The 17493-nt window shown below is 33.6% G+C and overlaps 1 protein-coding gene across 7 annotated transcripts in view; it reads right to left on the bottom strand.

Annotated features, from left to right (window-relative positions):
* VRK2 (VRK serine/threonine kinase 2) overlaps positions 1–17493 on the bottom strand; it is a 111730-nt gene that overhangs the window by 53746 nt on the left and 40491 nt on the right. For all 7 annotated transcript variants that reach the window (XR_011997935.1, XM_072742106.1, XM_072742105.1 and 4 more), the window contains exons 4-8: positions 17015–17064; positions 16205–16274; positions 14655–14742; positions 12638–12743; positions 11341–11433 (exon numbers count right to left, since the gene is read on the bottom strand). Coding sequence is in view for 6 of the 7 variants with exons in the window: in XM_072742106.1 (XP_072598207.1) it covers positions 11341–11433; positions 12638–12743; positions 14655–14742; positions 16205–16274; positions 17015–17064 (407 nt within the window). In the remaining variant the exon portion in view is untranslated. The remainder of the gene's footprint in view (positions 1–11340; positions 11434–12637; positions 12744–14654; positions 14743–16204; positions 16275–17014; positions 17065–17493) is intronic.

Raw genomic sequence — 17493 nt, 5'->3', positions numbered from 1 at the left:
ACAGCCCAAGACTCCAATGACTGGTGAAAAGATAAAGGAGATGTGTGTGTATGTATAAATATATATATATTATATATATATACTTTATACACAAAAATTATATACATACAAATTTTATATATAAAAAGGAATATTACTCAGCCATAAAGAAGAATGAAATCTTGCCATTTGCAATGACATGGGTGGAGCTAGAGAGTACTATGACAAGTGAAGTCAGTCAGTCAGAGAAAGACAAATACCAATGCTTTTACTCACATGTGGAATTTAAGAGACAAAACAAATGAACAAAGATAGTAGGACAAAGAAACAGACTCTTAACTATAGAGAGCAAACTGATGGTTACCAGAGGGGAGATAGGTTGGGGTAAAATAGGTGATGGGGATTAAGGAGTGCACTTGCCGGGGCACCTGGGTGGCTCAGTCGGTTAAGCATCCGACTTGATTTGGGCACAGGTCATGATCTCAGGGTCATGAGATCAAGCCCTGAGTTGGGCTCTGTGCTAGGTGCAGAGCCTGCTTAAGATTCTTTCTCTCCCTCTCCCCTCCCTCCTACACAAGGAGTACACTTGTTGTGATGAGCACTAGATGATATATGGAAGTACTGAACCACCATACTGTACACCTGAAACTATTATTACACTGTATGTTAATTGGAATTTAAATAAAAATTTAAAAAATAATGTCCTTCTGATCAACAAAGTGGCCTTTTACACCAAAAAATAGTAAATGTACAAAATATAGTTGTGATTGACTTGAATTGTCTTTTCTGAAGATGTACCTCCTCTGGAGGTAGATGTTTCTTAATATAATTTTAATTTTTAATTTAAACCATTTTTTAACCAAACCAATATACTTGATTTCTTTCCTTTTCTTCTACTGAATACAATTATTACCACTGAAGCATTTTCTTTAGTCTTCTGTCTAAACAGATTATTTTTTAAAGAAATCTTATTAAAATAGAGATGATGTAAAGAAGTACATAAGAAATCACAATTTTTTTTTAATGAGACTTTTCCACAGTGTTTTTTTTCTTTCAACAAAAAATGAAAGAAGGTAAATGGTGTATACTTTGAGAGTCTTCAAAATTCCAAATTTAGAGAGTCCCAGATGAACTACCAAAAAATGTTCATACTCTAACAAAAGCATAGGGAAAAAGAATAAAATAACCTACAATGAGCTATTTTGACTCTCAATGAGGTTACTTGTCTGATCTTAAGGAAAAATACTGATTCCTATCTGAGTAGTGTTTGGAGCATTAAAAAAAAAAAAAAAAAACATAATAAGATGAAAATGGCTAGAACATCAAGTGTGCTTTCAAAAAGTTATCCAGAACTTTACTTTGACTGTCATCCCTGTTAGGACCCTTTGGTTCCGCCTTAACTAAGATGGTTGTTGTTCCTATCCAACACCTCTTTGAATGTATTTCCTATTTTTATCTCGGTCCTTACAACTGGCTGTATAAATGTCAACTTTTCTTGCTTTTTCTGCTTGCCACATCATTCAACAATTCTCTCTATTCTTGAATCTCTTTTTCCACTTGTTTTTTTCTCCTCATTAAACAGCTTATTGCTCAAGTTCCTTTCCCATAATTATAATTCAAAACACACATGAAGGGTGAATTATTATTTAAAACTATAATCCAACAAACTTTCTAGAAATAAGAGGCTCAATCTACATATCAAAAGAGCCCACCAGATACCTGGGAAAACCAATACAAGATCTACTCTAAACATATACTGGTAAAACCATCAGACATTATTAATAAAGAAAAGAAAAATCCCAAAGGCAACAAAAAGGAAAATAACATACTTTAGTAAGAGAATTAAACTATCAGCAGACCTGTTAAAAGCAACATGAAAAACGAAGCAACAGATCAGCATTTTCAAGAGATTCAAGAAGAAAAAGTATGTACTAAATATTTTAAACCCATCCATGCTATCCTGCAAGGATCAATGCTATTGAAAAAGTTTTACACATGCAAAAAAATGTATCCACAGGCATTTCCTGAGCAATCTACTGGAAGATTAGTTTCATCCAATCTAAAGATAACTGGGTAGCTTTAGCAAAAGACCAGAAAAGTGAACATTTAATAAATTTAATTATATCCAAGAGCAAAACAAGGCTGGTGATAAATGAAGAATATACAAATGATAGATGCCCTGACATGATAAAGTGGTAGAACTAGAAACCAAGGTGACAACATAAGGGAAAGAGAAAAGTAAAACAAGCAATAGTGAATTAGTAGTAAGAAGTAAACAATGACCATAAAAGACTATCAGAGTAGCAGTAAAGGATTAAATACAGACACAAAATGAGTTAAAAGCATCTTTAAAAAGTATAGTTAGCAAGGCAATCACTATTAATAAACATGAGCTCTCATAAAAAGTACCCCCCCCAAAAAAAAGAAACCTTAAAGAATATCAGATCAAAGAAAACATATATGTAGCAGAGCAAATATAAATAATGAATATTTACCAAGCAGCACAGCAATGATCTTCACAAAACAAAAACTATAGGAAAGCATGATTCTGGCCCTTGAGGCAACATGGAAACACACTGAAAACAAATTTTTTTTTTTTTTTAAGTAGGCCCCACACCCAGTATGGAGCCTAATGCAGGGAGCCCATGATTCCAAGATGAAGACCTGACTGAGCCATCAGAGTGCCCCTAAGAGAAGATTATTAAATATCACTCTTGATACAAAACAAATCAAGTGAACAAAAGCTAAGTAAAGATATAGTCGACATAAAAATACAGTCAATAAGGTAGATCTTTTGGACAGATATTAAACTTTGCACATGAAAATACAGACCTTAGTTCTTTTCCTCAAATAGACATGGAATACAGACAAAAACTGATCTTCTCAGTCACCAGTAAGAGTTTCAGTGTATTCTGAAGAGTAACATTATCATAAACAATATCCTGACCATCTTGTCACAAGTCTAGAGTTTAGTAACAAATTTTTTTAAAACAGTCCTTCTATGTGAAAATTTTAAAATCTTCTAATAGACAACCTTTTGAAGAAGAAATCAAAACGTTCTTTAAAAAATAATAAAAAACATTAAAATCTATGAGTACAATATAAAGCTGTGATCAGAGGAAAAATAAGAGCCTTAAACACTTAGAGAAGTAAAACAAAATTACTGAAAGTGAGTGAAATAGATCTGAAACTAAAGGCCATGACAAAAGGTGGAATTAAAAGAGCACAAAATATGACATAATAAAGGCAAAATCAGACATTAATGAGAAGATAAAGAAAATGTATCTTATTAATAAATCAGAATCCAAGTGAGTTGAAAAATACATTCATTAAGGCAGAAAAAGGAAGCGAGACACCTGAGTGGCTCAGTGGTTGAGCGTTTGCCTTGGGCTCAGGGGCATGATCCTATAGGGACCCAGGATTAAGTCCCACATCAGGTTCCCTGCATGAACTATGCTTCTCCTTCTGCCTGTGTCTCTGCCCACCCCGCCCCCCCACAAAACTATCTCATGTATCTCATGAATAAATCTTTAAAAAAATAAATCTTAAAAAAACTTTTTAAAAAAGGAAGCAAAAATAAAAAACTAGAAGGAAACAACCCCTGAAGTAGAAGGAATCTGAAAGTCATAAGAGGCTACAATGCATACCACCATACAAATAAATTGGAAAAACTGGACAAAATGGTTAACTATTACAATTGACCCAAGTAGAGATAAAAACCTTAAACATTTCCATGGGAAAAAGGAGAGTTATGAGGAATTGACTCACAGAAAAACAGCAGAACCAGATAGTTTCATATTAGAAAACCAAACAGCATTAATAGAAATACTTCTAGAACATAGGAAATGAAGTAAAACTTCCAAATTTCTTTTATGAAATAGAATGTTGATGCCTAAAGCTGATAAAAACAGAACAAAAATAGAAAATTACAGGCCAATATCTTTTATAAATAACAATCAGAAATACTACATAAAATCCTAGCAAACATACCTCAATACCATATCAAGTAAAAAATATACTATAACAGTGGGATTTACTCCTGGAAAGTAAGGTCAGTTCAATATTAAAAGCACAGCAATATCTCACACCATATTAACTGATCTGAGAAAAACATATGATTATTTCCATACATCCTAAATAAATCTTTGGTAAAATTCAGTTCTCATTCCATAGAAACAAAAAAATCCATTCAAGAACATAGGAACTGATGTTCTTTCCTTAATATGACTATAAGGACACAGAAGCACACAAACTCACATACACACATGTAGAAATCTTAGTCCTGAGGCCAGTATCACATTTAATGGAGTAAATTTCAAGCATTTCCACTAAGATTAGGAAGAGGTGAGGATAATCACTATCTTCCTTATATTTCCTACATACTAGAGGTACTAGCAATACAATTAGGCAAAATAAATCAGAGATATAAGATCTGGAAGAGAAAGACAACTGTATCTATTTGCATATGAAACATTTCCTAAGAAAGCCCTAGAGGATCATTACTAAAATGACCTCCAAGCCAGCAAATAGATAGGATATAGAATAAATGCACAGAAATCAATAATATTCATATATACAAACAAAAATAACTTAGAAGATAACGTAGTATAGTAAAAGAGCAGTGACAATACCAACAAAAGTGGTATATTATCTAGAAATACGTATAGCAAGAATTGTGAAAAAGTTAATGTGAGGATAGAGTGAAAATACAAATGAAAAAATGACAAAATACATAAACATTCTTTGTTGAAGAACATCTCTACATCATAAAGATGCCAGGTTAATTAAAATTCTAATAAAAATGCCAACAAGTATTTTTAAGTAGAGCTAAACAAAATAATATAGAAAATCATGAATAGTCAGAATAATACAGAAAAAGAAAAGCTAAGGCACTAAGGATCACCAGATATTAAAATACATTACGAAGCCTAAGAAATTGATTCACTAGTATAATAATGAAACATAATAAGACTAACCGGAAGGATTCAGTTTCAAAGTACAGAAATGGAGCACCTGGGTGACTCAGTGGTTAAGTGTCTGCTTTTGGCTCAGGCTGTGATCCCAGGGTCCTGCAATGAAGTCCCACATCAGGGAACCCATTTCTCCCTCTGTCCCCCTCCCTGGTCTCTCTGTCTCTCATGAATAAATAAATAAAATCTTTAAAAAAAAGTACAAAAATGAACTCAAGCGCACATGGAAGTTTAGTATACAATAAAGGTGGCTTCTAATAACACTGGACCAACTTTTTTTTTAAAAACAGTGTTGGAAAAACTGGCAAATCATTTAGAAAATGATAAAATTGGGTCCATACCTCATGTCATGTAAAAGAATGAACTTTAAATTAGTAAGGGATTTAAAAGTAAAAGAACAAAACTATACAATTAAATTTATATAAAATCTGTCTGTAGAACAAAGTTATGAACCATGACTCATGGGGATCCCTGCATGGGGATCAGTGGTTTAGCGCCTGCCTTCGGCCCGAGGCGTTGTCCTGGAGTCCCAGGATCAAGTCCCTCATTGGGTTCCCTGCATGGAGCCTGCTTCTCCGCCTCTTTGTCTCTCATGAATGAGTAAATAAAATCTTAAAAACAAACAAACACATAACTCAATATCCATAGTAAATAAAAGATTGAGAAATCTGACCTGACTAAAAATAAAGTTTCACTTTCTTTGTGGCAATAAAACATCACAAGTATAATCAAAGGACAGGAGGCAAACTGAAAGAAAATATCTGTAATAGATGAAGGGCTTTATATAACACATATTTAAAGAACTTTTCAAAACTGAAGGAATTTAAAAAAAAAAAAAAAACAAAGAAAAAAATGGGCAAAAGACCTCAAAAAATTTTTTTGAGTCTACTAGATGTATCCCCAAATATCTGCCACAAATATAGTTCCCAGTTGAGTCTACTAGATGTATCCCCAAATATCTGCCACAAATATACTTCCCAGTTCATTGATCTTTCTTTTCTTCCCCATTTTTTAATGTAGACATTTTAAAATGTGAAATTCTCACATACATGACATGAGGTATGGACCCAAAAATGAGCATACACACACACAAATGATTTAAAACTAGCCTTTTTTGCTTTCAGCAAAAAGGAATACAATGACTAGATTTACACTTTCACTGCCTGTGGGAAACTGGGTAAAATGAAAGATATCAATTGTTTTTGAGTATTAAATAGGCAGCACAAGACTGAGCGATCCTTGTGAAAATGGGGGAAAAAAAGATTAGTTGAGTCCCACAGATGCCCCAGCTTTCAGCCTGTGACAATTCCAAACCCAGGAACAGGAAGGGAAATCCTAACTGCCTTATAGCAATCCCACTGGGAGAGTGCCTGAGTTCAGAAAGGCTCCTAAAGAGCATGAAATTCCAGAGAGAAGTTCAGAAGAAGAGGCTACAAGGCAAGGGGGCTTCCAGAAAAATCTGCACAAGGATCTTCTTATCTCTAGCATAAAAGTTGGAGCAAAGAACCAATGAGGAGTAAAGAGAAGAATAATTCCCAGGGCTTACAAAGAGCTGAAGGGGAGTTCTTGACCAACCAGAATAAGTCCTCACATGGAATTCCGTAGGAATCACAGAACTTCACAGCATAGAAGTTGGAATTAACTATCCACAGAGTATAGGCTACTATAGATTCATCTTAGCAAAGCTTAAAAATAGCCTCAAAATGAACACACTATCTCCAAGAAATTTAAATGTACAGACAAAAATAGATTAAAAGAATGAAGAAGATATATAACGTGCACACTAATAAAAAAAAAAGGCTCTGTGGCTATGTTAATGACCGACGAAGTTGACTTCTGAACAAGAAATATTACTAGAGATAAAAGCTCACATTTTATTTTTTTTTTTAATTTTTCTTTATTTATGATAGTCACACAGAGAGAGAGGGAGAGAGGCAGAGACACAGGCAGAGGGAGAAGCAGGCTCCATGCACCAGGAACCCGACGTGGGATTCGATCCCGGGTCTCCAGGATCGCGCCCTGGGCCAAAGGCAGGCGCCAAACCGCTGCGCCACGCAGGGATCCCAAAAGCTCACATTTTATAATGATAAAGGAGACAGCTTATAAAGAGGACATAAAAATCCTAAACATGTATCCCAATAATAGACTTCTAATACATGTGAAACAAAAACCGACAGGATAAAAAAAAAAAGATAGATCCATAATTATAATTGGGGGTTTCCATACTCTTTTCAGTGGGGATTTAGGAAATTTCAATACTTAACCAACTGGACCTAACAGACATTTCATAAACACTCCACCCCAAGACAGACAACAGAAAACATACTCTTCTCAAGGGCTCATGAAATAGTCAGCAAGTTAGCGCGTACGCTGAGGCATTAGTAATTCTCAATAAACTTAAAAGTACAGAAATCATACAGAGTAGTTCTCTGACCACAACAGAATTAATTTAAGAATAGAGAGGAATTTGAAAACACCTAAATATTTGGAAATTAAACAACATACTTCCAAATAACCCCAGGGTCAAAAAACAAATTACCTTGGAAATTTAAAAAAATATTCTTAAGTTAAAAATGAAAACAAAAGAAATAAAGATGCATATTAAAAAGATCAACTCATCTCCCAGTGAATTAGCCTGGCAGTTAGTCAGAAGACTCATATGGTTAAGATTTCAATTTCCTCAAATTAATCTACAGTTCAACACAATTCAATCAAAATCCAGCAGGCTTTTGGGCACAAATTGACAAACTGATTTTAAAATATTACATATGGAATTGCAAAGCAGCCAGAATAGCACAAATAATTTTGAAAAAAAAAGAACAAAGTTGGAAGACTCCTATTACCTAACTTCGAGACCATGAAAGTGTGATATTGACTGTATGATACTGTAATAGAGAATCCAGAAATAGACTCATTCATAGATGGTCAATAATTCTGACAATGGAGCCAAAGCAATTTACTGGAGAAAAGATGTTCACTTCAACGTATTGTTGGAGCAACAGCACATATATGTGTCCCCTCTCCTCCCAAAAAAGACCCTTCCCTTGCACCAAATACAAACTTAAAACAGGTCAGGTATCTACACCTAAGAGCTCTATAAAACTCCTTGAAGGAAATGTATGAGAAAACATTTTGGGAGCCTGGCTTAGGATAGAAGTAGCACAAATCATAAAAGAAAAAAAATCATAAAAAAAATCATAAATTGGGCCTCATCATAATTAAAAACATCTGCATTCTGAAAGACACTGATAAGAGAAAAGCTACAAATGCAGAAAGTATGTGCAAACAAGTATCTGACAAAAGGTTCCTGTCCTTAAAACATAAAGCTCTCTTAAAATAAGGCAATCCGATTTAAAAATGGGCACACTTGATTCATCAAAGTAGAGAAAAGAGTGGCAAATGTACTTACATGAAAGGTGCTCAGGATCATTAGTCATCACCTAACTGATGCTAATTAAGACTACTAGGTAGGACAACGCATCTACCATAATGGCTAAAATTTTAAAAACTAACGAAACCAAGCGGTGGCAAGATGTAGAGAACTACCCATCACCGGTGGGAATGTATAACAGTACCATCGCTCTGAAAACCAGTTTGGCTGTTTCTTTTAAATTAAACATGAGGAAGTATACTTCCTTATGATCCCAGAAAGCCCACTTCCAGTTACTTACCCAGAAGTTAAAACATGTGTCTGCACAAAAACCTTTACGCAAATGCTTATAGCAACTTTACTAATAATTGCCCCCCAAACTGGAAATAACATAAATCTCCAACAGGTAAAGAGATAAACTGTAGTAGTATTCCATGGGTATTCCATTTACCTATCTTTAGGTAAATGGTATGAAATTCCAATGGAATGGTATTCCATTCCAGTAGTATTCCATTTACCTATCTTTAAAGAAGAATGAACTACTAATGAACTACAGCATGGGTAAAGCTCACAAACATTAGGCTAGGTGAAAGAAGCCAGGAACAAGGGAGTATGTCCTATAATTCCATTTATATGACATTCCTAAAAAATGCAAAAACTCCTGGGGGAGAAATCACTGCCAGGGGCCAGGGTGGGGGTCAGGCTAGAGATGAGGGCTGACTGCAATGGGGGAGGACAGAAAGTTTGAAGAGGACAGGAACACTCCATATCGCAACTGTATGGTGGTTCTGAGACATACGCGTGTCAAAACGCATCAAACTGTAGTTAAAAGGGTGAATTTTACTGTTTGTAAATTATACTTCAATAAACCTAACCTTACAGAAAGTATGCAGACTTTTAAAGGATTTTTAAATATACTGCCAAATTGCCCTTCCATTAACTTAATTTCTTCTACTCCTACTGAATTTACATTCCCGCTGGCATTCTACATGTCCCTGCACCCTCGTCAGCCTCAATATCATCAGATTATTATTTCAGGCTTTTCCAATTTGAGAAGTTCTTTTAAAATGATACTTCATTGTTTTTATATGCATCTCTCTTCTTTCTAGTGATGGTGAACATTTTTTCATCCAATTCTGACAGTTGTATTTCTATGTTCTATCTTTTCATTCAATTATTAAGAAAATGTTTGGTGTTTTTCTTACTAATTTTTTTGAGTCTACTAGATGTATCCCCAAATATCTGCCACAAATATACTTCCCAGTTCATTGATCTTTCTTTTTTTCCCCATTTTTTAATGTAGACATTTTAAAATGTGAAATTCTCAATATTTTCTAAGATTTTTTTCTTCTGTACCATTACTTAGAAATTTCTTTCCTCATCTAAAGTTCAATTAAATATTCAACTATAATTTAAAAAAAACTGTACACTCAATTTCTTCACTTTTGAAATCTCTGTTGTCCAGTAGAGTGGCTACTAGCCACACAGAGTTACTTAAATTTAAATTAATCGAAATTAAGCTTTTTCCTTTTTTTTTTTTTTTCTTCTGGTTTTGTGGTTTCAGGTCTTGCACTTAAATCTTTAGTCCATGCTGAGTTAATTTTTGTGTATAGTGCAATTTTTATTTGTCAGTCATACCTCGATAAAGCTAGGTGGTAAAAGCAAAGTCAAATTTTAAAAATAATTAATAATTAACTAAAATTAGGTTAAATTTAAAATTCAGTTCCTCAGCCACACAGTCACATTTTTAAAGACTCTTTTAGAGGAATTTTAGATTCAATTTTGGTAAATTTAGAGCAACTGAGGTAAAACTGAAGTACAGTGAGTTCTCATATACCCACTGTACCCACCATCAACATCCCACACCAGAGTATTATATCTGTTGCAATGAATGAACCTACATTCATTACACGGTGGCACATCACTATAACCAAAAATCTATATAGTTTACATTAGGGTTCACTTTTGGTGTGGAACATTCTGTGGGTTTTGACAATGTATAACCTGTCTCCACCACTGTAATATCATACAGAACAGTTTCATTTCCCTAAAAATCCTCAGTCTAACCACTGGCAACCACTGATCTTTTTCGTGTCTCCACAGTTTTGCCTTTTTCAAAATGTTGCAGAGTTGGAATTATACAGGTTTTCACTTAGTAATATGCATTTAAGATTCTTCCATGTCTTTTCATGTCTTGACTGCTCATTTCTTTTTAACATTGAGTGACACTGCATAGCTAGGATGTAATACAGCTTATTTATCCATTCACCTATTAAAGGACATCTTCATTGATTCAAGTTTTGGCAATTTTGAATAAAGCTGCTATAAACATCTGTGTGTAGGTTTTTGTGTTGATGTAAATTTTCAATTCCTTTGGGTAAATACCATGCAGCGTAATTGCAGATTATATGTTATGAATATGTTTGGTTTTTAAAGAAATCGCCAAATCGTCTTCCGCAGTGGCTGTATACCATTTTGCATTTTCAGCAGCAATGAATGAGAGTCCCTGTTGCTCCACATCTTTTTCAGCATACCCATGTCTCAAGGGCTTGAGAGCCACCTGTGGCTAATGGCTACCATACTGATAGTAACATACAGAATACTTCCATCATCAGAAAAAGTTCCTGTGGAAATGCTGCTCTAAAACTTAAGTGTTTATACAGTGAAACAGGAGCTAATGTGACTTTTAATTTTTTTTTCTCTGCACAAATCCATCCCTTCTCCCACTGGATTTTGATAGTCCTTTGTTCATAGTTGCTCAGAAGTTCAAGTTTCAGCCACTTAACTATAGGTCCATTAACAAATTATTTAAATCCCTCTGAGTCTCAGTTTCCCCATCCTAATTACGTTTTACTTTAGTGCATTAAATGAGATAAACAAGGTAAGATCAATCACAACATTCATCATGCTAATCCTCATTTGTAAACTCTTCTGGGTTAGGAGAGTGATTTTTTTTTTTAATGTCTCAGTATGATACTGTGAAGGTCCTTACTGGAAGCAGAAGCTTAATACTGTACTTACCTGATCTGGATTTCTATAACCTAACAGTAGATTCGCAGCTTTTATATCACCATGAACATATTCATTTTCATGTATATACTCCAGTACATCCAACTACAGGAAGAAATATATAAGATTATGTTAATATCTGTTTCAAACTCATGATCAACTTTGAACATTCTGAATATAGAACAACATGTATTTTTTCATAGTGATAACAAAGTAACATTTCTACAATCATATATTTATCTGTTTATCATATATACTGGTCACTTATCCTGGAAAAAAGTTGAATAACATGATCCTCAAATATCAAGTGTTTTAATTAAACCTCTGATGGAAAGAAACCAAGATTCAACAATGCCTAGGCCAATGCCCCGGACAGTCCAATGTCCCAAGTCACACTGTGCAAAGAGGAAAAACAGTAACATCAGAGATCCAAAGTAAAATAATCATGAAGCCCACTCAGAAATTCCTCACCCAAACAATGATTATAAATCAAGTTTTGGAGACCGCAGAACAAAACACCATGTCTCTGAGCACACAGAAAGGCATTCTCCTTCTGGACAATAACAGAAAATACCTTAGCTTCATCTTTAAAAGCCCTTGAACCTTCCATGTCACCTACACCCAGTGCTCAATAAACATGTGCTGGCTAGATAAATGGATGAATGGATGAACAGGAACATTAACGAGTTCTATTTGCCACATCCCAACCTGGCATGAGCAGTTTCATTCTATTTAAAATGGAAAAAATATAATGGAGCTTGGGCAAACCAAACACAAACAAGATAAGACAAATATGTAGTATAAACAAAATGTGTGCATGGGTGCTATTAAGATTTCATTGCTTCTTATTTGGCAAAGTATATATTATTCATTGCCATACTAATTACTGCCACCATCCCAAACTCGTAATAAAAACTTTATAGCACCCCCATATCATCACGTATTTAGTATGGAAAATAATATATTTTGCCATAGTTTGCATTGTTATAAATACAACTGACAAAAGAGAGGTTATTCTTATAGCAATGCAAGCTTGTTCTGATATGTAAAACAAAGCTGTGAGGGGAAAAAAAATCAGGCTGTAGAACCAATGCCTAATTGAGTTTGTAGTGCCAAACACAGCACATTCTGTCACTTACAGAGCCCACTGTTATCAATTTCACCAAAATAGCCTCTACTCTAAATAACTGACATTTCTAGGGCAATAATCCTTCATTCTCTGATAATTCCACAAAGGGCAACGATTTGTATATTGTAACAAGTAAATAATCTGAAAATGAGGCATGCAAAACAAGTCATTCATTCTTACCATTCGGATACCTAGCTGCAGGACAGTTGACTTTTTAAAAGTACCATTCTGGTCTAAGATCTTCTGTAAATCTATTCCTAGTCTTTCCATTACCATAAATCTGTAACTATAAGAAGGAGACGTCAAAAAGAGATCTTAAGATAGCAATGCTTGAAACTGCCTATTTATGAATTTGAAACAAGGAAAAACACCCCCAACCTAACAATGAAGAATATTGGAATCGGAACCATTAAAGAATGAACATACATTAATAATCTCACCGTTCTTTTACAGAAAGATACTAGTCAGTATTTTACTCTGCAGTTGGTTTCTAGTGGAAGAGAATGCTGTGCTGAAACATCCATGCTCACTCTTAGGTCATGAAAAGAGAATGGTCTTTCTAAATTAAAGAGTCCTGAGTTTGATTCATTTTGATTCCATCATTCGCTCACTGTAAGACCTTGAACAAATCATTTGTCCCTACAGAAAATTTTATTTGATTTGTTTCTTGACATTATAAATCATTTACTTTATCTACACACTTATAAATATGACTTTAAACACACTTTAAACATGACTCTTCTCTATACACTTTTAAACATGTGTTGGGCACTTGGGTGGTACGGTCGGTTGAATGTTCAACTCTTGGTTTTGGCTCTGGTCATGACCTTAGGGTTGTGAGATCAGACCTGGCATTGGGCTCCATACTCAGCCTGGAGTCTGCTTCAAATTCTCTCTCCCTTTGCCCTTCCTGCCCACACTCATGTTCTCTGTCCCATAAACCAATAATGAAAAAAATGTACTTCTTCTCTGTTTGGCACCTCCATCTCTGCTCTTCCTTTCACTTACATGCCTGCATCAGCCCCTATTCTACATTCATCTATGTATATACACATGAACACAGACATAAAGGAATTTTTGTCTATGTTTTACAAAAATGTGATCTTATTATATGTACTTTTCTTCATCATACTTTTAGTATCTCACATCCCCCCACATCAACTGGTATAGCTCTAATTAATTTCTTTAATGGGCTGCATAATATTACATGATATGGATATACCATGATCCACTCAGCCACTCAGTCCTCTATTGGCAGCCCTTTACTTTGTTTGAAAATTATTGTTTAAAAAAAAAAAAAGAAAATTGTTTGTTCGTTTTGTTTTTACTGATAGCATTTAAAGACCATCTGAACAAAGCACTGACCACAGAGCTTATTTCCTCACCTAGGAAAAAACCATCACCCATCTTAAAAGGCTATTGAAAGGACAAAATGGGGCATCTAACAAATTGATTTTTTTCTTTTTTAAAAAATCATTAGTCAATTATTTATAAGTGATGACTAGCCATATGTGGTGATTTTTAAAAATGTCTCTACAAATTCTTTGTTGTGCCTTTTCTCAAGAGACAAAGCTTAATTAAATCTCCTCTCTTGTGTATAGAGTAGACTTAGTGACTTGCCTCTAGCAAAGAGACTATAGTGGAAATATGTGACATCACTATAAGATTTGAAATAAGTCAGAGAAAGACAAATGCCATCTGATTTCACTCATATATGGAATTTAAGAAACAAAACAGATGAATGTGGGGGGAAGAGGGGAAAAAGCAAGGGAAGCAAGCCATAAGAGACTTAACTATAGAGAACAAATTGAGGGTTGCTGGAGGGGAAGTATGCGAACAATCACATGAGTGTATTTAGAAGCGGATCTTCTTAGGCCTGTTAACAGCCACACGAGTGACCTTGAAAACAGATCCTTCCCCAGTAAGATCATGTGATGTCTGCAACCCAACAGACAACTTCCTCAGAAGTCCTCAGCTGGAACCAGCTGTGGAGAACAAATAGTTTCCATGGGTAACTTCCATGTTGGTGACCCATGGAAACTAAAATGATAGTAGTCTGTCATTGTAAGGTACTATGGTTTGGGTTATACAGAAACAGATATTAGAGCACATAAGAAATAGTCATAGAAAAAAAATAGAAAAAAAAAAGAAAGAAATAGTCATAGAACAATATTTGATTATAATAATTTCATTTTACCTTCTTCCCTGGAATTCAGTAATACCAGATCCATAAAACAGAGGAATTCCTAAATAATCAAGTTTTTTGAGTTTTATCCAGCTTTTGACTGCAAAGACAAATTTAACAGGAAAAAAATATATATTTTTAGAAATGTTATTTCTTACTTTTATACAGATCCTTAAACTTACTTAGCTAACCTAAACAGAAATTAGACCTTTCTAGTAAATGTTTTAAAGAATCAAATATATCTACCTAGTGGCTTCAAATTCATTTATCACTGTGATTAACATAAAAACATATATAGAAATTTTAAATTTAAGCAATTATAACCAAACAAAAGTAGTCATGGTCATAAAATGCATTAGTATCATATATAACAAGTGTTTTAATTCCTGAAAAAAAGTCATTTCCTTATACATTAAATTCTAAAATACAACATATGTTCAAAAAATTAAAATAAAATAAAATAGAACATATGTTAACTACCAAAGAATCAGTAGAGAGATGTGTTTTTCTTTCCATTACTTAAAAATTTAAAGCCATGATAGTTGTTGAAAAAATAGAAATTGGGCAGAAAAATCATCTTACTATGAAATTATTATACAGAAACTGCTTTGATTAAATTTAGTTTTTAAAAAATCAAATCTACTGAAACCATCAGGTAGCTTATTTTCCACTTTTATACCATATACGTTTAATGTGTAAGACAGCTCTACGATAAACAATCAAGTTTAATGGATTCTATTTCTCACTCTGACATAGTTTAAGCAGTTAGTAAAGACTACTGTCGTAACATTTAGAAGGTTTTATTAAGAAAAACAAAGTTAATTACTGAGGTTAGTCTCATCATTCTTTTTCTTAAATATAATGTAGAAGACCTTGACTATTATCATTTTTTATTCATAGCAAGTTCCTAAAAGCTCTGCTTAGTCCACCTATATTGTACAGTATTTAAAAATGCTTCTGCTGTTCTTCAACTCTGCTCAGATTCATTTTGTATTCAATTCCTCTAACCAGTGTTTCTTACTTGTGATTTCCAGCTCCAGTTAATTTCCCACCATTCAAGTTTCTAACACTTTTAACTTATGTTCTAAATCATTTTAATGCTTAATCATTTCCATACACCTTACACTAATCCATTCTATGTCCACTCTTTTTGTTTATACATCTACCACCCATTTTAATATCTCTTCCTTACAACTTTTGGCTCCAAATGTTTCCTATGAAAGAAATGATATCATTCTACTACCTTTTATACTTAGAGAACTCCTGGTAGCTCAGATCAACAAGATCTTGACATTATATATAAAGTAGCAAAACTAACTTTGATTTGAGATATATAACCCAGTATATGTATATTATATCAACATTTATATATCTACCTTATTTTTATATAATAGTTAATTGTATCATTTCATAATAAAATTTCTAATAGGAAAGAATTTTCCAAAAGGCTAGAAAAAGAGAAAAATATTAACATTCACTTTAGCAAGCCATATATATATACGTGTGTGTGTGTGTGTGTGTGTGTGTGTATGGAAGTAGCTTGCTTTGCTAAATTTACTTACTATAGTCTTTTTTAGCAGCTCTTTGATAAAATTTAAGTTCTGAAAATAATGGGCCATTTTCTTGATATTCCTATAAAAGAAAGAACAATTACTTTTTAAGAAAAAAATAATCTTAAAGATAGATTTCATATTTTAACTGTGAAAATAAGAGTATATATTCATAGTATATAAATAATGCTTGAGTCATTCATTATAAAACAGGAATCAAATTTCCATTAAAAATCTTAGAAAAGCACTAAATAAACTTGGAGAATCTCATGTTTAAATTTATACACTGTAATGATATCTCTACACAATCTTATATATGAAAGTAGTCTTCTAATGGAAAGAACTTACTAAAAGCACTGAGAATTTTATATATACATATGAAAGATATTCAATGTCTACCGATATGGACATCAGGGTAGATATACTGCAAACTCCCTCAGGGTTCATTCACACATGATACCTTTACTAAGTATCTACTATATTTCATATATATTTCATTGTACTAGGCATAAGAGATATAAACAATATAAAACCTCACCTTTGCCTTTAAGGACCTTACCATCTAGAGAAAAGAGGAAGGAAGGGAACACAGGAGAGGAGAGAGCCAGATAGGATACAAAGATGATAAATGCCAACACAGAGAAACACAGTTCTCCAGTCTCCACATTTTAATAATGTGAAAATGTACTATAACACTACATTTATTAATAAGGAGAATTATAAAAGCTAAGTTAAAGAATGTTTTCACAAAGATAAAAGGTATAAAGCAGAAAACAAAAAAGTGAAGTATACATGAAATACAAATTTAAGAGCAACACTTACCACTTTTATTACATGTCTTGCCTCATTATCTGGTTTATTTGTGGGGAAAGCTGCAGAACAAAACATAGGGTGGAGGAGAGAGACAGTTGTTCCCAATTACTGAATGTCTACTATAACCCAGATACCATGCTAAGCATTTTACATATATTTATGTATTAAATCTTCCAAGAACCTCTTCTGGTAAGTATCATCTTCATGTTACACAAGATCCTATTAAGGTTCAAAAATAATTTGAATAATTTGCTAAGAAGTGCAGATTGGGGACTGAAACTCAATCTATCGGGCACCATAGCCCACACATGCCATAAACCATATTCAAATACCCAAACATGGAAACCAACAGATACTAATCACACAGATCCAAATGTAGGGGAAAATATTTTCTAGATATGCAGCATTAAACCCAGTATATGATAAATAGTAAAACCTACTGATACAATTTTACAAAATTAAAGTCTATGACAATTCAGAAATGAAAT

This window comes from Vulpes vulpes, chromosome 16, assembly GCF_048418805.1.
Source record: "Vulpes vulpes isolate BD-2025 chromosome 16, VulVul3, whole genome shotgun sequence".
Taxonomy (NCBI): domain Eukaryota; kingdom Metazoa; phylum Chordata; class Mammalia; order Carnivora; family Canidae; genus Vulpes; species Vulpes vulpes.
This window is presented reverse-complemented; position numbering and strand designations above follow the sequence as displayed.